Source organism: Nannobrachium achirus (assembly GCF_963921795.1).
Source record: "Nannobrachium achirus genome assembly, chromosome: 12".
Lineage (NCBI taxonomy): Eukaryota > Metazoa > Chordata > Actinopteri > Myctophiformes > Myctophidae > Nannobrachium > Nannobrachium achirus.
In genome coordinates this window covers 9,559,458-9,585,690 of record NC_137832.1, presented here as the reverse complement: position 1 = coordinate 9,585,690, position 26,233 = coordinate 9,559,458, and the positions used below count along the sequence as shown (strand labels likewise).

Here is a 26,233-nt window from a genome sequence, read left to right as displayed (position 1 = left end):
TCAGCTGCCTCCAGTGGCCTAGCGGTTATAGAGTGTCCGCCCTGAGATTTGGGAGGTCAGGGGTTCAATCTCGTGCCCAGTGCCTCCCTGCTTGGCACTCAGCATCAAAGGGTTGGATTTGGGGCAAGTCCCTGCGAACATATTGTACCATCGTCATGTCCAGGAGGTGTACTTGTACATCCAGCCGCCTCACGCTACAGCAGGGGTCTTCAACGTTTTCAGGCCAAGGACCCGTTAGTTGAGAGAGATATGAAGCAGGGGCCCCCACAACCTGTTATACTGTAGATTCCATATAGTTTTATCTTTTGACAGCACAATCATCATTGCATTTTGGATACATGTCAATGTGTGTTTTCAGATATTTAACCACTTGAACCGTCAATGCTTAATAAACTTGACTTCTCATTCTGTACTTAGTCTGCTCTTTTTCCCCTCTACACCAAACAACTTTGCCAAAAATAGCCGATCTACAAGCTCACAATGCCTCGCAGCGCGATGCGTTGTGAGCTTGTAGATCTGCTATTTTAGGTTAAAGTTCTGAGAATATGGACACCAGGGTTCAAGTGGTTAATATAAAAAAGGAGAAAAAAAATTCTATCACACAAAGATTTGGAGGACCCCCTGTAGTAACTCTGAGGGTCCCGGACCCCTTGCTGAAGACCCCTGTGCTACAGAAACAGGAGAGATATATATATAGGCTCCTTTCCTATGGGCCTCATGGCTCGTCAAGGCTTACTTACTTATGCAACATCTATTGGGGATCTTAATAAACTCAATAAAAGGTTGGGCGTAGGAGAGAAGATTGCTCAGTAGACCGAGAACTTTGCCTTCTGGCTCAGCTCTCTTTTCGTCACAACAGCGACTGCAATGCCGTTCCAGCTGCTATGAATCTCCATCATATCTGCTGCTCCGTCCTCCCCTCACTCGTGAACAAGACTCAGAGAAACGTTAACTCCTTCACCTGGGGCAAAGTCTCATTCCCTACTTGGACTGCACAATCCGTTGATGCATTTTAAGTTATTTCTCATGTCTGCCCCGTTATGTGCAATTGTTTGTTTATGAAGCCTGAAAGGCAAGCAGAAATGTCATTTAGATTGATTACGTTCCAATGTTCAATGCCAAGTGGGAAAATAAATACAATATTAATCGTTAACGATTTGCCCGACTATTAATCATCAACTGAAACCTCACGATCGTGACAACGTCCTACTCATGGCATGCTTACTGTCCACTGCGTTGGCCAATGGACTGACAGTAGGGGAACTCCGCGGCGGGGCGTGGAGAGCACCAAAAAACAGACATTTCCATTTAAGTTTGGCGTCTCACGGACAGCATTGTATTGTGTTGCGTTCCGTATGAAATGATTCATAAGCTCTTGTCCATGCACGGAGTGATGCTGGGCGGTGCGGGGTCTATAAATCTGAGAGAATAATGTGTCGGGGTGGGGATGGGATGCATGGTGAATGATTTACAAGTTCATGCGGACTCGGATGACGCCACGGCCGAGCGGCCGCATTTCTTAAGAGCACGCGCGGGCGGGCGTGTTTGTTTGTATTACTATATAGGAACTAGGATTTGAGAAATAGACGTTGTGAGGACCATTGTCCCGGTCCTCGCAAGAGAATTTAGAGAGATACAATTAGAAATAAGGTTCAAGTTGGATTAGGATTAGACATTTTAATAGGCCTAGAATTATTGAATGCTTTAACCAGTGAAAAATAGCAGATCTACAAGCTCACAGCGCGGCACTCGGTGCCGCGCTGTGAGCTTGTATATCTGCTATTTTTCAATAGTTAAAGCATTCAATAATTCTAGGCCTAAATGGGTTATTAAAGTTTAAGGGATGACATTAGAGTTAAACATGATTCATACTTAGTTACGTGCTATTGTCATGCACCAAAGATAGCTGATCTACAAGTGTAGTGTTGCGAGTGTTTTTTTGGGCTTTAAGGCTTATGGTTTATACATTTAAATGAAATCAACATCTTAAAACGTTGATGTCCTCACATGTAGAGTAATACAAACCTGTGCCTGTGTGTGTGTATGCGTGTGTGCGCGCATGTGTGCGCGGTGCGTGCGCGCTTGTGTGTGTCCTCAGAAGTCCTTTGTTTGTAGCTTTCCCCACAGACCTCCACTGCGGGGTCTTTCCTATATAAACAGGGGGACTTTCACAACAGAACCCAACCCTATAATACGCTGTGTATCCACTGAGGTGACCTGGGTTAAACTGTGCGGTGTGCCTGCCTGGTAGCAGCTCAACCAGCCAGTGTGCGCAGACCACCGCATACTCCTTGTGAGATGAAAGCGGAACCACCCCCACATCCCCCACCACCCCCAAAAACAAAACAAAAAACAACAATAATGGTACACTGACATAGTAGAATAATCAATTTCAAGGACCAAGTTTCAGTTGTTTTTCAAGAACCGCTGCAAAAAGACAGAGGTACAGATCTTATGAATTGTGCACACACGCATACTGTTAAGCCACTTTCTCATATGAACACTGGGAAATGTCTGGTGGGGACCCCCGGTGCTGGCCTCCCAACGGGGTCCCCAAATTAGTTTGGGGGGTCCCCCAGATGATTAACTTAATGTGAAACATTGTTTTCTCACTCAACAAGTACTCAAACTAGCATAAGGTTTAAGTGTATAGAGGGTATCTGCACATTTCTAAAGTGACAATTTAAGGACCTTTTAATACCTCTAAAATGACAAATTAAACATTGGACAAATTGTCAAAAAATAGAGGCAGAAATTGAGAAAATAGCCGATCTACATGCTCACAACGCCTCGCAATGCGAGGCGTTGTGAGCATGTAGATCTGCTATTTTCACAATAGAACCGTGTTCTACAAAATGTAATGCCTCAACTCTTAGTGCTCGTCAGGGTGGGGGGTCCCCAGTTAAAATATGTTTGTTTTGGGGTCTCGGCCTGAAAAGGTTGAGGACCACTGTGATAAGGTGAGGTCTGGGTAGAAGCCACACACATTACTCCCATTTAAATGTAACACAGGCACAGCCTGAGGAAGATGTGAGGATCAAGCGCGATATTTTCTTGTATTTCCTTCCACAGCTCAATGTCAACAATTAGGATCTCCTGCAGTAGTAAAGAGAAGTCTCTCTCTCTCTGATGTTCATGTTAACAGGTTTCCTATACCAACCCATTGTAGATGGTAAATGGTGCATCTGTGCATTACATTCACCCATTCACACACACATTTATACACCGATGGCGGAGGAAACCATGCAAGGAACCAACCAGCTCATCAGGAGCAACTAGGGGTTCAGAGTCTTGCTCAAGGACACTTCGACACCAACTCTGGGGGAGCCCGGGATCGAACTTTGAACCTTCCGGTTCCCATCTTGGCCGCTCTACCGGCCACTCCATCCCTTATTTAACCAGTAAAAACTCATTGAGACACAGTCTCTTTTACAAGTGGGAACTGGCCAAGAGGCAGAAATAAAATGACACAGTCTTTGCTACACATACATGCAAGACATCAACACCAAAAATAGAACATCCATGATACAACACAAATACCTAAGGATAACTCCAAAGTGATAACAATTTACACAATATTAAATGTTAGTCATACATTCATCAGGTAGCACTACACACACAGTGTGCAACCTGTACCAGAAAGGAAGAAATCTACAGAGCAACTATTAACTCATTTAATGCCAGCCTATCACCACTAGAGGGCGCCCAGTAACCAGAGAATAATAGAGATATGCTGGTAATGCATGCCCAAGCCCTGGAGCCATGACTTGCCAGAACACTTTCCTTTGTGCATGTACAGGAAGAGGATGAAGTTAGCTTGAAGTTAGCTATTGGCTACCAAGCATTTTAGATTTAGATTTTCGTCAACTTAGCCATGATTAAACCTTGCACACCTCATGCATGGGAGAAAAAACAGAGAAAATGAGCTCTAAAGATCCTGGATTGCATTGGAGTGGATGGTAAATATCAGCAAATATCGGCAAATATCGTCCTCTGTAAACAGAGGACAAAAAAAACAAATTTTTGAAAAAAATTTTTTTTTTATTTTTATTTTTTTTTTTATTAAAAAGCCGAACTAGTTTGGGATTGGCACTCTGGGATGCGATAATAAAGCCGAACTAGTTCGGGATAGGCACTCAATGAGTTAAACGTCTGAACAAGTGCAGGTGTTTGTATATCTATCTAGAGTGATTCTCTTAAAGCTTCTCAGAGGAATTAGCACAGCCAATTTGAGTCTGGTCTGAAGGTCATTCCATGACCAGGGACCAAAGAAAGAGAGGCATTTTTTGCCACCCTCAGATGTGAATGCAGGTACTTTACAGCGTAGCCAGGCATTTCATCTGAGAATTAGCCCATTCCTGACCAAATCAAATTTGGAGGAAATGTAAGAGGGGAGCTCTATCGCTTTATATACAAGATTATGCCAATGTTGTAACCTGCGAGATGACAAAGAAGACCAGTCAACTGCAGCGAACAACATGCAATGGAGTGTCCTGAAAGGCTAATTTGTTATGAATCTCATAGTTGCATGATACCATTTTAACCATGTTAGATTAATTAAAAACACAGAGCCTTGGTTCTGTTGACTGTAGTCCGGCTGCCAACTTAGCATTTTGGTATCATAGGTATGATATTTGGTATATAGTTTTTTTTATTGGCCTAAAATGTTGTCTATATACGTTCATGAAACCACCTGCTGACGGCCTGTCAGCATTGAGCAATTTCTTTTATAGGGGGTAAACGTTTGGGCCCATCACTTACTATACACTATACTATCCACCTGTTTCCGCGGGAGTTTACTGGAGATTATTTGGACCACACTTCCGGTTTAACAGCAGACATACAAGCTCGCGTCGCGTCGCAGATGCAGCCCGTTGTGAGCTTGTAAATCACACTCGGCTGCGGCGCCGGAAGCTCGGTACAGCGTCTGCACAATATACTATGGGGCGTTGGAAACCCGTGGATAAAGGAAAAAAATACCCCCAAAAAATTATTCTGAATCCATTGCACGCATTTGTTTTGCATGAAAAAACCTTCCTTGGGCTTAAAAAGCCCCCCACGAAATTGTGAAAAGTGATGACTCATCATTAAACCATATTTTTGTTTGTCTGTTTTTAGGCCAAGGAATGTTTTTCATGCCAAACCAATGCTTGCAATGGATTCGGAATAATTATAAACCCCTAGTTTGACCCCTCAGGCCCTCACATGGTACTTAAAGCAGATGTTTGGGGGTATGTCTTTCCTTTTATAGTATAGTGTATAGTAAACCAGTAAGACTCCCTAATCGGGAGATAAGCGACCGTAGGTGGCTTATCTCCACAAATAGGGCAAAAATTTGTTTTTCCCAAATCTTCCTGATCCATGTTGATGACATGAGTGTAGACATGCTGTGTAGTGATATTCGTGATTTTAGGGCAAAAACTGTAGGAGCAGTGTCCAAAAATGTGTTTTAAAAATCGGCCTGGTGCGGAGATATAAGCAGGGAAAAAGTGTGACGTGTGACGTGTGAGCACATTTGGTCATTTTTTACATCTGGGGGTCCCCCAGGGACCTGGGAGTCCCTGGGGCTCCGGGGGTCCTTGGAGGTTGTAGTTTGGCAGTCAAGGAGTGTGTGTGCAAAATTTGGCATGGATGGGGGCAACGGTTGTGGAGATATGAGCAGGGCAAAAGTGTGACGGACTCACTGACTCACTCACTCACTCACTCACAGACAGCCCGTGGAGGTTTTGGTAGTAAATGCGACCTACGGTCGCAATGAATGGGCCCCACACTTTTACCCCCATAAAAGAAATTGCTCAATGCTGACAGGCTGTCAGCAGGTGGTTTCATGAACGTATATATATAGACAACATTGTAGGCCAATAAAAAAAATATATATACCAAATATCATACCTATGATGCTAAGTTGGCAGCCAGACTACTGATATTGTCCTTCTAATGTGTGAGGAGACACATTTTCAACGACCTTTTTAATTTATTTGTTATCATTTTGGGGGGTCCCATCCTACTGAGCCGGAATGTTGCGTTTATACATATATCCATTTAAAGTCTGGAAAACGTCCATAATACAGTGCATAAAAAGAGACCATCCGGACCCTCTCACCTTGTATCCGGACCTGCCTGCTGGTGCATTCTGGGCAGGGCAGCAGCGTGAACTCCTCAGCCTGGTGCATGGAATAGTCTGTACTGGCAACCACAATCTGGTCCCCGGGGCGCCAGGTCTGCTGCACTTCATCCTGCAGGTTCAGCACCACCTGGTCCACTGCGTCCACCTGGAAGCCCGAGATGGGAAAACCTGGGGGATGCAGCAAATGATAGGGGGGGAGCAACTATTAATCACCGTTTAATCCAGAGGTTCTCAAACTTAACCCATTTATGCCTGAACACATTATGACGCAATATTTTTATGCTTTAAATATAAAAAAATAGCAGATATACAAGCTCACAGCGCGGCACCGAGTGCCGCGCTGCGAGCTTGTAGATCTGCTATTTTTTGAAAAATCGTGAAAATTCGAATTTTGACCCGATTCTATAAGTGTCTTTTGAATCCTTCTAAGGTTTTTTTGGGAAAAAACCTATGTTTCTCTGTCAGCAATCTGGCCAGCCATCGTCAAAGAAAAGGTCCTTTTCACTTAACTGGAGCTCAGTTAGTCTGTTCTTGAGAAACTACTATGTCAGTGGTGCTCAAACATTTTCATGTGAAGGACCCCCAAAATGATATTTATCTGGCCACGGACCCCCATTTCAAAATATCTAGTTCCTGGGACCACCCAGAAGCAAAATCTGAGTTACAAACGTTCGCTTTGAAAATACATATATTCAAAGATTTGCACACATTTTCACGACCTTTTCAAAAATAGCAGATCTACAAGCTTGCAGCGCGGCACTCGGTGCCGCGCTGTGAGCTTGTATATCTGCTATTTTTCACTGGTTAAAGCATTCAATACTTCTAGGCCTGAAACCCTGCAAGACCCGAATTAATTTCTACTTGCAAATTTCTTGTTCAACCTTTCAGATGGTTTTGTAGGAGTACTACTAGCCGTAAATCATAAATCATGCTCTAATTTACATTTGGGGAATATCTTTCACAATAATAACACATTCTAATGATCTAATGATGGTATTGCCTATACCTCTATATATGGGCATAAATGGACACATGCAAACAGATAAATGGGGTTTGCGTTAAAGGGTGGGGCATTCATTCCCTATTTACATCATTCCTGAGTAGGCCGGACCCCGACTAGACGATTGGCCACCCGAAGCAGACAGACAGATATCTCCATATATGAGCATGATATCTCCATATATGGGCATAAATGGACACAGGCAAACAGATGGTCAAAACGGGTCCTATGACAACAGGTATAATGGGGTTTGCATTAAAGGGCGGGGCACTCGTTCCCTATTTACATCGTTCCCGAGTAGGCCGTCACCCGACTAGACGCTTGGCTGCCCGAAGGGCAGAGATTTCTATGTATGGGCATAAAAGGGACTACAGACAGATACAGAGATCTTCAAATATGGGCATAACATGGACACATACAGATATCTCCATATATGGGCATAAATGGACACAGGCAAACAGATGGTCAAAACAGGTCGTATGACAACAAGTATAATGGGGTTTGCATTAAAGGATGGGGCATTCATTCCCTATTTACATCGTTCCTGAGTAGGCCAGTCCTCGACTAGATGCTCGGCCGCCCGTCAGGCAGAGACAGGGATCTCCATATATGAGCATAAAATGGACGCAGACAGATACAGATATCTCCATATATGGACACAGGCAAACAGATGGTCAAAACTGGTCCTATGGCTATGGCAACAGATATAATGGGGTTTGCATTAAAGGGTGGGGCATTCATTCCCTATTTACATCGTTCCCGAGTTGGCCAGGTTGCCGACTAGACGCTCGGCCGGCTTCTAGTTATTCATAAATTAGCCTACAAAAACAAATATGTTGCTACATACTGTACTGTAATACACTAAATAGTGTTCCCAGTGCAGCTGCCCACACACGTTCAGAAATGTCTTTCATGTTCAGCTGACTGATCTGTAAACCAATCAGCACCGCCCACTTCTTCATCTATAAACCAATCAACACCACCCATGTATTCATCTACTTCCTCCATGTCCTCCACCAATCAGCGTTACGCAACCGCAGACCTCATCACCTCAACCATTAAAACACTCATGTTGTGGTCAACTTGTACATACATCTCTGTGTATATAACAGGGATGTGCAATTAAAGGTAGGGTTAAGTCCTTATTACTAACACAAAGAAAGTGGAGCAAGTCACTCCAGTTCTTTACACAGCAGGGTATCTGCACACTTCTACAGTACACATTTAAGACCCTTTTAATACTTCTAAAACAAAAAAATAATAATACCATTATCTCTGCAAAATAACCGACTGGTAGGGCTGAAGATGTGTATACATATATGTTTTATATCTCAACAATAACCTGACTTAAAACAGCAAGTTGAGAGGTTTTAAGACATATTCAATTCCTGACTATTCTGCCCAACGGCCTCTGGACCATAAGTGACAAAACAGATGGAAAACCTCCACATTAATTAACATATTTAATTTAACATTCATGTCAGTCCATACTAGCCCTCACATCACTGTCCTCTTGTTTCTATGGACACCTCGAGTCACACCACAACACCATAGCCTTTGTTTTCACCGTTTCATGGCGAGGCTAATCATGTCTTTGAACTAAAGTTACCAAACATGTTTAGGACTCGCAGCAATGTTTCTTGACACTACGGACACACTGTATAGTTTGTGTGCTTGATCACTTCAGCAATTCAATGCAACATGTGATTCAGACGATGATAAAGTTCCGTGACCGGCCGCACGCATCACATACAGTATGGCCTTGTCTCCTCTCGAGCAAGACAACTTTTGCATTGTCTGTTGTCTTCTTCGCCTCTCAAAACAAAGTATTGCCATGCCAGGGATCCCTTAGCTCAGAGAGACATGAAGCAAGGACCCCCACTAAGTTATATAAAACTGTGTCGCAGGTTCAACCTTTTCATAGATAGCTTCGTAGACTTGTTTGACAGCGTTGTCGTGTCTTAATCACGCACAGCTGACTAGGCTAATCAGCGGTGCGTGATTAGAGTCAGCTAGCTGCAGAGCAGGATGATCACGTGAACCTCAAAGTACAAAGTCTGTTTCGAACTAGAAAGATGCGTTCCAGATGCTTAAAAAGAGTGCTGTATTCTGCCCTCTAGCAGTGCAGTAAGTGACACATCTACACCTGCCGGACAATGCATAGACAGTAGGGTAGGGTTCCCCAATTAGTTGTCCCCAAGGGCCGAATCATGTCTAGGGTACCAAGCCGAGGGCCACAGCATTGCAGAGGGCGACGGTGGCGTTCCCGCTACTCCAGCGACAGTTCAGATATCGTCGTTGTCAGGTGAAAATCTTGTATGTCCAAAACCGTTCGTTTTGCATTTATCATTTTAAAAATGATTTAAACTAGTGAAAACAGCCGATCTACAAGCACACAACGCCTCGCACCGTTGTGTGCTTGTAGATCTGCTGTTTTCACTACTTTTGTGAGACGGCCTTGAATGATGAAGCAGGGCTTTACTTTGCGAAAGAACGTACAAATTTGGAGATACAAGGTTTCCACCTGACAAGGACAATATACTAGTTGTTGCTGCTCTTATACCACCATTATTACTGGGGTTGGTGGGGGCCTGACAGTAGCCCCCGCGGGCCGCAAATTGCCCACGGGCCGCCTATTGGGGAACCATGCAGTAGAGGAATAGAGCACCCAAGTCTGACGTAATGTACGTACACGCATACTACCTGGGTCACCCCACCGCCCCCCAATTCTGAATCACCATAGACAAGTTAAAATAGCTCGACACATCACCTCATTGGTAGTAAATGAGTTATTATCGCGGCATATAAGAATTGTGTAATAAAAATAAACAAACATTGTCAGCAATTAGACTCGATGGATCCGAAGCATCAACTGAAAACGGCAAAGAAGGTCCAACATGATTATCATTTTGGGGAGTTTTGGGGTAGAAATGAACGTTAATGTGCAGTTGGACGGGCGTTTCTAATAGTGTACAAGGTGGGTGTGTGTGAGCGTGTGTGCGTGTGTGTGTGTGTGTGTGTGTGTGCGTGTGCGTGTGCGTGTGTGTGTGTGTGTGTGTTAGAGATTGGACGCAATTTTTTTGCAAAGACATTTGATAGAGAGTGAAAAAAAGACTGTATCAAGAACGTATATTATAAGTACCTTTGACCAATTATAGAGGGTTTAAGTGGTACCGGATATGCAGCTCGGCAAAAAAAAAAAAGTGTTTTTTATCACGATAAACGATAATAACGATTATACAACAGGTAGTCGGGCTCTCAATGGAAAACAGGTAAAGAAATCAGCTGTGTTGGTCACGAAAGACCATACGAAAGACAGCAAGCGCTCCTCTCTCCCCACACTATGCTAGGCGGCTAGGCTAGCGGTTTTCATGTGACGTTCAGGAACATAGTAGCTAAATGTGGCATTAAAAAATTACAAATTCCTATCAAATATCTTAATTACAATGAAATGAAGTTGACGTGTTTTTTTTAAGGGCAACAGTTGTATAATCGCAATATTACACTCGAGCGTCTGCATATAATACGGTTATCCTGCACTCCAGCCCTACCTACGGAACTCGCCTGTCGGGTCGTTCCTGCGTCAAGGCTGTCGTGCAGGATAACCGTGTTATATGCAGACCCTCTCGTGTAATATTGCTTAATTATCGTCCCATCCCTAGTGTGCGTGTGCGTGTGTGTGTGTACTGTGTGTGTCTCACCGTTCTTCCACTCGCTGTAGGCGGTGACAGAGAAGGCCACCCCGTCCACGGTGGTGAAGGTCTTCCTGGCCAGGGCCTGGCCTCCCGTGTCGTGGTTCTCGTGTTCGCGCACGTCCTCTGAACACGACGCGTTCCCGCCGTCCACCACCGACACCAGGGCCCACGCCTGTCTGGAGACGGAGAGACAGAGAGAAAGATTAGAATTTTCATTTATTCATAAGAAGGTTTGCTACATTATTGATTCAGAAAATCAATCACAGATTGAACGCCACAAGGTATGTGAGCTGCTGTGATCATCTCGATACATGAAAACTGTTTCATCCCTTTCAATTGTACATGTTTTATTTGATTGTATCATATTGATTTATTGTACTGTACTGTGTACACATCTGCTTTGGCAAGGTAAACTTGTGTTTTCTCATGCCAATAAAGTCCTTTGAATTGACTATGACAGACAGACAGACAGACAGACAGACAGACAGACAGACAGACAGACAGACAGACAGACAGACAGACAGACAGACAGACAGACAGACAGACAGACAGACAGACAGACAGACAGACAGACAGACAAGACAAGACAAGACAAGACAGACAGAAAGACAGGAATAAACAGACAGAGACAGAAACAGAAACAGAGAGAGAGAGAAAGGGGAGATGAGGAAAATGTTAGAGTGGTTGGCTTGGTAATTGCATAAAAATCTGGACATTGGCACGACATGCAATGTATTGTTGAAACCTATATGAGTTTTCATGCCACATAATGTTTTAGATTCTATCAGTTGTTTTCCATCGTGGACACACAAATATGATTCCGATGGTGAACAAAGTGAAGCATTGTTTACTTGTTGTGAAAAACAGACGCACACTGAACTGGACATCATTATGATTTTACAGTTCAGGGGAAGCCGAGCAAGGTATTCCATTTAATGAGACTACAGGTCAGATCTGAAGATGGATCCATGTGACACACACACACACACACACACACACACACACACACACACACACACACACACACACACACACACACACACACACACACACACACACACACACACACACACACACACACACACACACACACACACACGAAAAAGTTTGAGAAACACAGATTTAGAAGGCATTTGTGGAATGGGCCTCATGTCGTAATAGGTTAATTCTCATCACTGAGGACTTCATTACAGCATCGTCTCATCTCTCTCCAAGAAACAGTCTGGCTCACACGAGTTATGGATGCGCGTGCGTCTTTATGTGCGTGCATGCATGTGTGTGCGCGTGTGTGTGTGGCGCGCGCGCGCACGTGTGTGTGTGTGTGTGTGTGTGTGTGTGTGTGTGTGTGTGTGTGTGCGTGCGTGCGTGCGTGCGTGTGCAAGTGGGGGGCTTCTTGAGAGCTGGGAAGAGTTGAGTCATCATGGGTTGGATTATTTTTTTTATTAATATCTACTGGCTGTGCATGCACATGGGCAAGCGTGCGAACACACACACACACACACACACACATGCACACACACGCACACACGAGCGCGCGCGCGCGCACGCGCACACACACACACACACAAGTACAGAAATAGCGCTGATTTAATCCTTTTTTACAGTCTCATTGAGAAGTTACTGGCGTTGCTACTGCAGCTCGTGTTATTTCTGCAAATACAGCTCCTGGGGTGCGTGTAAAATAAACTAACTTCTACTACTGCTCCACAGTCGGGAAAATGCTACTGTCTACTGATGCATGTCAGTAGCGCTGGGTATTGCCTACAACCTCACGATAGATACAGTAGGCCTACTGTACATATCAAGACACAGAGGCCGATACAATATGATCTATACGATATGTATCGCAGCCTCTGTGAGAGACCACCGTTTGCCAATGTTTTGACCAATATATTTGTCAGTTTCCAAATCAATTTGAAATAACATTTAGACAAAAAGCAATTCAAAATTCGAATACTTTCTAAATGTGCATTATTGAATAGAAACGGGTCAGCCAATGAAAGCAAATAAATGATGACGTTCTGGTCCATCATCCTCCAAGTTAACACTTTCCCCTGCCGCTTAACGTCCATTGTATAGCATTAGCCCCCAAAACAAACCGGTTGTTAGACACAGACCGTGTGTAAATTCCTCCCGTTTTCACAACGTGCCAGTCTGTAAAGAGCTACACTCTTTACAGACTGTTGTGCAAAGACAACCTCCGACAGAACTTAAAACGAAGATTTGTTCAATGCAAACTTATAACACACACTGTCTCAGTATCACGTCCAGTCTCTGTTTATGTGTTGTTTGTGTCGCTCTTCTGCGACCTGGAGTTTCCCAAGGACCCTAAGCACAAAGGTGGGGGCCAGTGGTGGGCAAGGAGGTAGGCAGCGCTTCGCTGAGTCGGCTCATGCGACCGTGACACCCGCAAATGGAAACAGGCTAAATTTCGCTTTGTCTTAATGCGAATTTCTGATAATTCGCTTCCTATTTTTGAATAAGCTTTATGGAAAGGCAACTATTGTGACTATAGAATCTAGATGCACTACTGTCTGTTACTGATGCATGTCTTTTTAAGTCATAAAACTACAACATTGCGTCATTACTCGCGGTGAAGAGCTATCCACCGCGAACCCCGAAACATCTCTCTGTTTTTACTTTCAGACAGATCGGCCCATCACCCCATCCACTGATTGGTCGATCTAGACCAGTCAGTCACAGTGATAGGACTTCACCGTGACTGACTATGATGGCCTCCACTTATTTTCTCACTTTAGGTGGATAGCTTTACACCTAAAATTTGCGGTGATAGGCTTTTCACCACAGACACTGATAAGGGCTTAACTGCTCCTGACGAGCTAGTCGGTGCCTTGTATGGTTTCCCTCTGCCATCGTGTGAAAAGCGTGTGTGAATGTGTGAATGCGTGTGTGAATGGAATGCATGTTGAATGTGTAAGCGCTTTGAATAAAGGCGCTATAGAAACGCACCATTTACCATTTTGCAGCGGATGTGTCAGTCAGTGGAATAGCAGCTCCTCTGTAGGACGCAGACATTCTGAACATCCACAGGGCATTCATGTCATTCTTATGTAATATCTTACAGATGGCACGGCTAGCCAGGGCACAGGAAGGGTGTTACAGACAGTGGAGAATGTGTGTGTGTGTGCGTGTGCGTGCGCGCAAGCGTGCACGCAAGCGTGTGAGCTGTACGCACTCACTGTACCCAGTAGGGCTGTCACAACTATTACATAATCGTCTAGTCGCAATTATTTGACATAATCGCGATTATTTTTCATAATCATCATAATATACTTATATATTTTTTAAAGTAAAAAATAGTGGAAATAGCAGATCTAAAAGCTCGCATTGTGTCGCATTGCGACACGTTGTGAGCTTGTAGATCGGCTATTTCCACTATCAATGTTCTCTTTTAAAGTATAAAGTTGTCAAATATGTCAGTAATTTCTTAGGTTATGTGTCATATCGACCATGTGCAACTTCAAAGCCTAAAAGCCAAACAGAAATGTAATTGTCAACGACAAAAACACAATGAAATCGTTAATGGCAATTATTTTGAGTGACAATTAATCGTCATGTAAAATGTCGTTATAATCGTGACAGCCCTAGTTTCAGTTTAGTTTTTCTCTCAGGATAAGTAAGTAAGTAAACAAGTAAGCCAGTAATAAGTAATTTAGTAGTAGTCAGTCAGAGAGAACCTTTGACAATAAGCAGCCAGAGTGCAGGAGTCTATCCCCGCTTCACAGTATGCTAGTCCAGTCCAGGGGTTTTCAAAGTGGGCGACGGGGCACCCTGGGGTGCCGTGACGGCAGACCAGGGGTGCCACGAGAATATTTGGAATTTATTTGGACACTTGAAGAAATATTTAGTATCATTTTAAACTTGAAGTACAAAGTTATTTTCAGTCAGTTCTAACCAAAATGGCTATTATCTCAAGGTTTTCCTCGCAAAATAATCACTAAAATATCGTCACTGTCAGGCAGAGACCTCTGTCGCACAAAACGAGTGAAAACAGCCGATCTACAAGCACACAACGTTATGTGCTTGTAGATCTGCTGTTTTCACTAGTTTAGTACATTTTGGAGATGATAAATACAAAACAAACAGTTTTGGACATACAAGGTTTCCACCCGACAACGACGATATGTTATAAATATAAGGCGCTGGGAGTGAAAAATTATAATGTAGGGGTGCCTCGGATTAAAACAATATTTATCGGGTGCCCCGTGACAAAAAAGTTTGGGAACCCCTGTGCTAGACTGCATCCAGTCACATCAAAGCCATGCTACTCATTCGCCGAGTTGGCGTTCCCCGGGATCAAACCCATGACCTTGTGGTCCAAAGTGGACCACAAGGTCGGTACAGCGAGTGCTCTACCGACTGCGCTACTCTGACTAAAGGCTATCTAAGGATAGCACTGCACAAGTCTCTAGATGGGTGCTATACCAGAATGTTACGTGTAGTGCTCAACATCAGCGAGAGTACACATGTCACCAACAAGAATCTGTATGCTGGATTATTAAGGGTGAGCGATAAAATAGCAGCCAGGAAAATGAGACTTGCAGGACACTGCCAAAGACACCAGGAGCTGCCAGCCAGCAAACTGGTGCTGTGGGAACCAAGAAATGGGCACCGGTCACCAGGACTTCCCACACTAACATACATGGATGTACTCAAGAAAGACGCAGGAGCGCAAAGCACCAGCGAGCTGGCTGGATGTATGGAGAACCGGGATGACTGGAAGCGACGATGGAAGGCTGGTCTGAGGACGACCTAGAGAGAGGGGGACAGGAGCGCTCATTTTGCTGCTTTGGTTCACTCCATGACATCTGCGTGTGTGGCAAAGGTTTTACCACAAATGCGTGATTGACTTTATGAATCACTTCAAAACAAGGCAGGTGCACCGACAGCACGGACTCGAGGCTTTGCCGCTATACAGTAGGTGCGTGCTCCTTCCGAGTGGGCAAGCCGTGCATGGTGGACCGAAGAGGTTATATCACGTGAACCGAAACGAACGCTCCCTTCTCCCCGTCTCAGCAGACCAATCACAGGGCGTCAGGGGTCATGTGTCCCCCTACCATACTAGGAAAATAAATATCGCTTACTGAATGAACATGAGAGTGATATGTAGAGAAAACTGTGAATGTGTGCGTAAGAGATGAGTGAAGTTTATCATGAACAGCATCCTTCTACTTAAACTTACATGCGCGCGCACACACACACACACACACACACACACACACACACACACACACACACACACACACACACACACACACACACACACACACACACACACACACACACACACACACACACACACACACACACAGCCAAAAAAGACGTTTTCTATAATAAAAACGTCTTTTTAACTATGGCCTTCCCTGCCAGACGTCTTCTGGACGTCTTTTTAAAAAAAAAGAAAAAAAAAAAAATTGGACCTCCAACAGTGTACTAGGCATGATCGCGATCGCGAAATTGCATGTTTAACCCCCATACCAACCCCATCTTTCAAACATGGCAGCCATGTTTGTTTACATTTGAAGAAAACATAAGGGCTGCCTTCTCCTGAATGCCTGAACGGATTTCCAAGCGGATTTTTTTGTTTGAAAGCTGTGAAAAGCATGCACATGCATAGTGCATGATCTGTGCACGAATGTGTGCACCAGCGTGCACACTATTTTTTTAACCCTTTGTTGGTGAACCGGCAATATAAGAGGTCCCACTTTAAATATGGCACCGACTGAGCTAGACTGAGGATTGAAGTAATCATCATTATTTCACAATGGCTCATAGAACTCGGGAGAAAACAAGGGATAAATAGAATAAACGGGGGATCATCTGTGATTACGAGCAGGGAGAAAGGAAGGAAGGGAATGAAATGAGAACAGTGGGTGTGGAATGACGGAGGGGGCGTAGGTTCACAACCCATTCCACCCAGTCCCTGAGCAAGACACTTAACCTCTTAATTGCTCCCCAGGGGCTGTATTAAATGTAGGCCTAGAATTATTGAATGCTTTAACCAGTGAAAAATAGCAGATATACAAGCTCACAGCGCGGCACCGAGTGCCGCGCTGAGAGCTTGTAGATCTGCTATTTTTGAAAAAAGTCGTGAAAATGTGTGCAAATCTTCGAATATATGTATTTTCAAAGCGAACGTTTGTAACTCAAATTTTGCTTCTGGTTGGTACCTGGAACTAAATATTTTGAGGTGGGGGTCCGTGGCCAATTAAATATCATTTTGAGGGTCCTTCACATGAAAAGGTTTGAGAACCACTGACATAGTAGTCTCACTGAGCTCCATTTAAGTGAAAAGGACCTTTTCTTTGACGATGGCCAGCCAGATTGCTGACATAGAAACATAGGTTTTTCAAAAAGTCTTTGAAGGATTCAAAAGAGACTTATAGAATCGGGTCAAAATTCTAATTTTCAAGATTTTTCAAAAATATCAGATCTACTGTACAAGCTCGCAGCGCGGCACTCGGTGCCGTGCTGTGAGCTTGTATATTTGCTATTTTGCAATAGTTAAAGCATAAAATAACGATACACAATAACGTGTACCCGTTCTTGTATTAATAGTGCTCACTGCTCCCTGACAGTTAGGGTGGTATCAATGTTGTCTGAGCAGAAACCTCTTATCTCCATATATAAAATGTTTGTGTTTTTAACGTCCTACTTGATCGTACTACAGCGTCACAGAGGGGCATCAAAAGTAGCAGATCTACAAGCTCAAAACGTGGTACGAAGTGACACGCTTTGAGCTTGTAGATCTGCTACTTTTTTATCTTTTTTTTAACCCTGAAAAGCAACAGTTTTTGACATAATGAGGTTTCCACTCGACATAAATAAATACATAAATTCATATGAATCATCATTATTATTACTATTATTATTATTATTATTTAACTACAATGGTACACAGCATGGAGGACCAACTTTGTTGGGCGGTGGGTGGTGGTCCCCCAGGGGTCTATCCTTTCCCAACCCCCCTGTGCACCCAAATCTCATCTACAATCAGATCTACAAGCTCACAAAGAGTCAAATTGGGACACTTACACAGGGCGTGGACAGACAGAGGGACATTGTAAAACCATGTATCATCACTCAGGGTTGGGGTGATTCATACACCAGTCTGTTGGGCAGAAACCTTGTATCTCCACAATGTCAACTTTAGTTTTTCTTTCACAAATCAATGCCCTACTTTGTCGTAAAACAGTATCACACAAAAGTAGGATAAACAGCCGAACTACAAGCTTGCACCATTTCTGAAAAGTGATTCAAGTGATTTAAATCTGAGACAAAAGGCGTAGGATATGCATATAACCACAACTTTTTATATGGTGCTGGATCCCAAGAACAAACAAGTGAATGAAAAAAGGCAATGTCCACACACGTTGTGCGTTGGAGCGTTGTCCTGGGTGTTTTAGTGAAGGTTCTGACAGCTTCCCTGTTGTTGCGTGATGTTGCAGTGTTCGTTAAACATAAATATCTGAACCAATGAAAAGCATTAACGATAGTGTGTGACTAAATAATAGCCTTGGACGCATTTCATGAAAACTAGCGGGTTTCGGACATACAAGGTTTCCTCCCGACAGCGACGACAATCAGCCCCACATCAGCCCTTTCCCCCGCTCCTGGGCGGCGGGGCATTACGGGAGGCCTTTTATTCTATCTTTATCAGATGACCTTACAGGACCCTCGTCAACACCGCCGACGTGACCTTAAGTTCTCAGTCCCCCCTGGCGCCGTTTACAACCTCTCAGAAAAAAAACGGCACTTTGTGCTGCTACACAATGCACACATGGGTCTGTCTGTCACACACACAGATGGGAACCTTGAGCATGTGTGCTGCTTGGCCCATTGTTGCTGCCTTATCAATGTCATCTCCGTAAGGAGGCCCTGATTCAGATTCCACAGGACCACAATGAGGTTATGGACTCACTGGGGTGGTCTCTCTTTCTCGCTCTCTTTCTCTCTCTCTCTGCCATTCCAGGAAAACACTTTAGGAGGGCTGCCCACGGGTGTGACTTCTTAAATGCTCAAAAGTGCTAAATGTTTACGAAATGTGTAAACATGTTATGTTGATGATGACGTCCATCCATCCACATATGGAAGGACGACAGTGGGTCTGAGAATTTTAATTAATTTCAATTCAATATCACTGCTGTCAAGCAGAATCCAACCATGTCCAAAATATTAACCTTTCAGGGGTAAAAAAAAAACATGTTTTTAATACATGATATGGTGATTTATACATTGTCTGATATGTGTCGTTATATTATGCATTATCACTTTTCTCAAATCCAGCTCAAAAGGGGTAGGAGGCTTTTGACCAGTGGATGTCAATATCATTGATTTATTAAACACACCGGCTGCCCACGATTATTCAAGATTTAATCGCAGTTGCCATGGAAACCCGCCATTTTATGACAATGACAATCGCGGGGTTATTGAGACCCCCCCCCCCCGCCCAGTCCAATGGGGGTCCCCCAGAATCCACTTTTAGAACCACTATACCAGAGGACCACAAAGGAAATAAGACGTTTAGTTTTAGCATTTTCATCCTTGGCTTGGAATCTTAGTGTAATCTCTTAAAACGTTATATGTGGGACTTTTATACAGTCTGACGCTTTCATCGCTTCCATCTACAGTGAGGCCGTTCTTTCCTGGCCGGTTGCACGGAAGCATAGGAAGGCCAGATGATGATGATGATGCCGTCGTGGTGTCCCAGATTCACCTTTAACATACTGTAGTGTAATGTATAAAAGCCCTCACCCATCCAGGTTCTGCTTCATCAGAGGAACTATGCTGGAGTCCTGGAGCGCTCGGCTCACTTTTCCACTATGCTATAGCAGGGGTGGGGGCTCCGTCCAAGAGGATCATTTCCACATTTTGGCTTTCATGTGGGAAAAAAAAAAAAACTAAAACGTGAATCGATCCCTAGCTCTCCAAATTCCACTGAGCACAGTAGACTTAGGCCACATTGTTAAGTAGCCTATTACCTAAGGAAGAGGCAAACATGAAAAAAAAAATCCCACCGGTGTGAAGTGAGTGGTGCAAACACGACACAAGTGCAGATGTCCTTGTATGTGTTAATGAGGAGGAGGACTATGACATCACAGTCAATATATATATACTGTATATATATATATATATATATAATTTCTTTTTTTTTCTTTTTTTTTTTGCTAAATCAAATCGTTTTTTTTTATCTTACTCCACAACATGAAAGTAAATTAGAAAGATTAATTTGATATTTTCACACAATCGATATTGGGGTCATCGCCATGTTGGCTCAAACCGGCGCCGGCTGAACAACACTGAGGATTATTCCTTTATTAAATGGCCAGAGAGAGCATAGTGAAGGACTTTAAAGCAACGCGCTGTGCCCGTCATAGAACGCGTTTAACCAAGCCAAGAGAGAAAGCCAAGGACCTAATCAAGTGGGACAGCAAACATCACGGTCTCTTTCTCAGAACAGGAGAACAGCACAGGATCATATTAGTTTTTGATCCTACAAAACGTAATAACCTTCTGAGAAACATTGGAAATCAAAGGCCGTTTGTCTGTACCGGTATTTTAAGCTTGTCTGAGCTGTGTGTCATCTAACACCTGTGAAAATAACCACAGTCTGTCTAAAAGTGTGGTTACTATCTCAGGTTATGGGTAATATTCATCTCATACAATTTTGAAATTCAAATTGCCCCTACTCTTATCTCCGCCACCGTTGCCCCTATCCATGTCAACCTTTGCACACACACTCCTTGGCTGCCAAACCACAACCTCCGCCCCCGATTTCTCACATGGCCCTCCTCTAGCGCCACCATCAGGCTGATTTTTTGCAAAACACATTTTTGGACACTGCTCCTAGAGATTTAGAGAGATTTAGAGAGTCAGAGAGTGTACAAATGGAAACAAATGGACCCCGACAGGTCCATTTGGTTCCATGTGTACACTCCCAGAGTTAAGTTAACACATCTGGTGCCAACCCCGAGTTTCCCGAGTTTGTATTGATACCAACGCTGTGCCAACCCCGAGTTTCCCGAGTTTGTATTGATACCAACGCTGTGCCAACCCCGAGTTTCCTGAGTTTGTATTGATACCAACGCTGTGCCAACCCCGAGTTTCCTGAGTTTGGGCTGTTTTTGAAAAAAAAAAAAAAAATCAATTTTTTTTTTTCAAATTTTTTTTTTGGACCTCCAGAAATGTATTAGGCATGATCGCGATCGCGAAATTGCATGTTTAACCCCCATACCAACCCATTCTTTCAAACATGGCAGCCATGTTTGTTTACATCTGAAGAAAACATAATGGCCCATAAATCATGAATGCCTAAACGGATTTCCAAGCGGATTTTTTTTGTTTGAAAGCTGTGAACAGCATCTACACACGTGGTGCATCATCTAGGCATGGGCGTGCACTTTTTACACAATTGCACAATTACATGGAAGTCTATGGTAACCATGGCAACGCGAGACATTGAAGAGAAAAAATCATTGCAACATAAGTGTTAACATTGATTTTACAACATAACCTTTGCTGCGTGTCACCCACACATCACTCTCCCCATTCCCTGTCAATCTACGGTAAATCTACCAGTAAGACTCCCTAAAACGGGAGATAGGCGACCGCCAGGTCGCATACACAAACTTATCCCCCAAAAATATCAACAAAGAAGCAAAAGGCCCAGAAACGGGAGTAGTTCTTCCACGGCAGATAGCGTGGCAGAGTGTCCTGTCCGACACTATCAACGACTACAACAAGCCTAATAAAACACATTCTGACGGAGATGAAAGCAAAAGCTGCCTCCCCACTGTCACACAAACAGCCTCCATGTGGGGACCCGGCCTGGAAGCCTGTCATTACAGCCTCACTGTGAGGCGGCAATATGGAGAGCTTTTTTTTTCCCTGCCAGGGGAAAAGAGAAAAAACAAAACATAATCAAACGGGCCTCTGTCTGTGACTGTCCCCCTGCTGCCAATTTACAGCCTGTGAGTGTGAGTGTCAGTGTGTGTGTGTGTGTGTGTGTGTGTGTGTGTGTGTGTGTGCGTGCGTGCGTGCGTGCGTGCGTGCGTGCGTGCGTGCGTGCGTGTGCGTGCGTGCGTGCCTGTCTTGTGTCCTACATACATACATTAGAGCAATAGGTTCTCAACCTGTGGTTCGGGACCCCCACACATAGGCGATTTTAAGGGGTGTCCTAGGGTGCACGTGCACCCCCTGGCCGCCAGGCGGCCATTTTGATTTTTTTGATCATAATAAACACGCAATAAGAAGAACATCTCAAATTCGCCTTTTTTGACCCTTTGAAGCACCCATAGCATGACTTCTAAACCAATCACAGCAAATGGGGGGCGGGAGGTAATAGGACTACTGGTTTCTCAACCAATCACAGTGACTGTCTGAACGTCTCTGACAGCACAGCTGAAAAACAAACGGCAGATGATGACACCTGCAGATTTATCTAAATAACAGAATTAAACAGTTGTTTCACAGTGGAATATGCTACCTGGGGTTAACTACAGACATCCATAGGACATGTGGATAGCTTTTACATTTACCATACGTGAACTAAAGTTTTCGGCGCTGCTCAACGAGGCTGGATTACACGATGTGTTCTGTGCCTCCAAGGAATAACACTTTCTTCTGGGCACCTCAATATAACATTGGATATTTTCTTGTCATTTTCTTAAGGTAAGACATGGCTTTATTTAACTATCTGTTCACTGTGGAGTTAGCCAGCCTGTTTTCTTCTCCTCCGTGTGTGTGTGTGTGTGTGTGTGTGTGTGTGTGTGTGTGTGTGTGTGTGTGTGTGTGTGTGCGCGCGCGCGAGCGAGCGCGCATGCTTGCTTCACTTGCTTGTAAATATTGGTAGCTGCTGGTTATGGATCTTTGGTGGTGTGGTTGTGCCACACCACCAATGTAAATGACTGCTTGATTGCTTGATGAATGATGATTAACTTGATGTTTGGCTTTATATGTCCTGGCTGTGCTGCCTCTGTCTGCAAAATAAGTAAATAAATCCTATAGATAGACATATGGTGTCTAGAAAAAGAAGCACCTGTTTTACACTTTTTTTTGTTTATATTGTGTTACATTTGGGTACAAAATTAACTGCAGAAATCCGCTAAAACAACATTACAAAACCGCTAATATCCGCGCGTGCAGGAGGTAATAGAGGTCGTGCACCCCCTGCTGGAAGAGGCTAGAATCGCCTATGCCCCCACATGATCGTTGCCGGGGTCCCTGAAAGACCTTTTTAATAACTTAAGAATATTTCTGCATGAAAAGTAATCAACAAACTATATATTAAAAAAAAAAAGAAACTGGTCAAATAAAAGATCGGACAAATTGTCAAATAATAATCTATACACTCACTGCGAGTTTGTAGATCTGCTATTTTCACATGTTTATCTGTGGAACTGAGTAAGACTAAATGTAATGCCTAAACTCCTGCAGTCCAAGACCTTGTCGGGGCGTTCCCAGTTCATATTTATACTGGGGACCCCCTAAAATAATCAGATTCGATTATTTTGGGGGGCTGAAAAGGTTGAATCCAACTGCATTAGAGCAGTGGTTCCCACACTTTGCGGCTCGAGTACCAAAAGATCCATTTAACTCATACCTCGCGATCCCCGTAGAGACCGTAGATTTCCCGCTGTACCGCGCTGCCATGCCCGTAGAGCCCGTAAAGTTTAATTAGCTTTAATCATTATGAAAGGATTAAAAGTATTAGCGCAGATTTTCGCTGATTCTGGCTCTTTAGGCCCGCCCCCCTAACTGTATCCGGTCATTTCCGGTCTGGACCGGATCCAGCTTTCCGTATCCAGTCTGAGCCTGGGCCATAGTCCCGCCTCCATTGGTTTACTGTGTAACAGAAGTGGAAGCTACTCGGCGATGGAACGCTCGTTTTTCAATCGGATTTTTGCGTTTGGAAACTTTGATCCAGTCTCTACACGCCTGGATTATGATCCCCGCACATATCGTGCGTTTTGTGCGCGAACGTGTCCACGTGTTACCATAGCGCACAGTTGGCTTTTTTCAATGCTTTTTCACGTAAACACTGGCTGATAAGCAGAGATACAGCGTGGCAACGGACAGAGATGGGAAGTAACGAAGTACAAATACTTCGTTACTGTAACGAAGTACATTTTTCAGTACTTTGTACTTTACTGAGTAATTATTTTTCTGTGTACTTTTTACTTTTATCCGTTACATTTTAACACAAGTATCTGTACTTTTACTCCGCTACATTTTCAAAACAGGCTCGCTACTTTGGTTTTGTGTTAATGTTGCGCCGATGCGTGGCAGATCAAACAAAATGATTACAGCGCTTGATCATCATTCATAGAGGCTGCGGTGACGCTCTGCTGCTGCCTGGCCAGAGTGAGAGTCATTGTGTCAAGTAGGAAAGCACCGGTCTATTTACTTCCTGCAACTAGACTACCAAATAAAACTAATCATATAGCCTACATAACATAATAGCCTAATACCCTATGCTCTTATTTTGAAATCCACGATTTTCATAGGAAGAGGAAGAAAGGTGGTTTAATTCTACCATCATTCTGTAAACCATTCATCTCGTCACAGCTTTCAAACATCAACAATTAATTCACGTGGATTATAACTAACTATGGATTATAAACACAAGACTTTGGCCATATGCTGCTCCTGTAATGCACACGCGTTGGAAATGCGTTCTTTTTTAACCTCCGAAGCTTAGGTGAGTCAGTGCAATTGCTTTTTATCTCATGCTGGATAAAGTTCTGTATGGAAAAAGTGAAACGTTCTGCAGACTCTGCACAACTGTAGCTTCGGTCATCTTTGCCTCGCAAAAGCCTTTAGCGTGTGTGTGTGTGTGTGTGTGTGTGTGTGTGTGTGTGTGTGTGTGTGTGTGTGTGTGTGTGTGTGTGTGTGTGTGTGTGTGTGTGTGTGTGTGTGTGAGAGAGAGAGAGCGCGCGCGTGCGTGCCTCGCATGCGCGTGCATGCATGCATTTGTTTGAATTGATTGATTGAATACTTGATTAGCAGTTCGCATAGCAAACGCACTCCTGTATGATTATCATCCATACAGTCTGTATGGCTTGTTTACATTGGGGTCCTCTGACAGACATGCAAAACATCTTAAAGTATAACAGTCAGAAATCTGTCTGTCTGTGGATGTGAGATGTATTATAATTATAATTGAACAATGAAAACGACATTCTTATTAGGAAACCTTATCTGTATTTTAACATCAGTCATAATGGTGTAGGCCTACTTGGTGGTCAATTGGCACTTTAAAAAATGGGTTACAAAATCGTGGGATTACATATATTTTTTATAATAATAATGATTGTTCTTGGAGAGTCAAATATTATCTATAACTGGTACTCAGTCTAAAAAAATCGAACCTCTGTTCGAAGTGGAGCTGTGTGTGTGTGTGTGTGTGTGTGTGTGTGTGTGTGTGTGTGTGTGTGTGTGTGTGTGTGTGTGTGGATGTCTGGCCTGGCCTGAACAACAGCGCCCTCGTGTGGTCACAAAAGGTCCTGTAGGCTACAGACAGACAGACAGACAGACAGACACACAGACACGGCCACACACACGGCCACGTATAGGGAGCTTGTGTTCCACACAGCTCCAAAAACACTGCTACATTTAGATTTCACATCATAGTAGGAAACCAATTCTGGGCCAGTTTTAAGACGTATGTTTGGTGGGGATCTTTTAATTTTAATATCCTTAAAATTCTAGAAATATACGGTAAAAATACTTTTACTTTTACTTTAAAAGTACTTTTCAAAGCACGTACTTTTTACTTTTTACTTGAGTAATTATTTGGAATGAGTACTTTTACTTTTACCAAAGTCGTTTTTTTCGCAAGTACTTTTACTTTTACTTAAGTACAGAACGTGACTACTTTTCCCATCTCTGGCAACGGATATGTCTTTTTCAATGGGGTTTTTTGTATTCGAAAGCTTGTCACCGAGTCTACACGTCTACTAGATGAGTCGCGCACAGATTGTGCACGATGCGTGCGCGTGCCCACGTTAAAAGGTAAGGACAATTTGGCAGCTGCTTACTACAGCTATGTTTAAAATGGCAGAGAAATTGTTAAGGGCCCTATCTTGGGCGCTGCTGCCTTTATCATCCCTAAAACTTGTTAGGCATTTTTATACAACTTTTTTATAGATCTAAAAGCTCACATTGTGTCACTTCGTGCTGTGCTGCGAGCTTGTACATCTGCTATTATTGTGAAAAATCCCTTTTTTTCCCCCCACCGGCACAAATCCTTTTCAGATGGGGATCCACGGCCAAATAATAATAATCAATTTGAGGCGTCCTTGACATGAAAAAGTTCCTTCTTTTTCCTGACAGTGACTGCATTAACTCTCAAATACCTGGAACGCGCCCGAGTCGCGTTAGATTTTAACC

At 43.5% G+C, this 26,233-nt stretch overlaps 1 protein-coding gene across 1 annotated transcript in view; it reads right to left on the bottom strand.

Moving 5' to 3' along the window:
• Positions 1–26,233, bottom strand: part of cemip2 (cell migration inducing hyaluronidase 2) — a gene marked incomplete at its 3' end in the record, with an annotated part of 90,971 nt that overhangs the window by 27,918 nt on the left and 36,820 nt on the right. Inside the window, exons 6-7 of the mRNA XM_080738443.1 lie at positions 10,829–10,998; positions 6,104–6,295 (exon numbers count right to left, since the gene is read on the bottom strand). Coding sequence (XP_080594569.1) covers positions 6,104–6,295; positions 10,829–10,998 — 362 coding nt within the window. The remainder of the gene's footprint in view (positions 1–6,103; positions 6,296–10,828; positions 10,999–26,233) is intronic.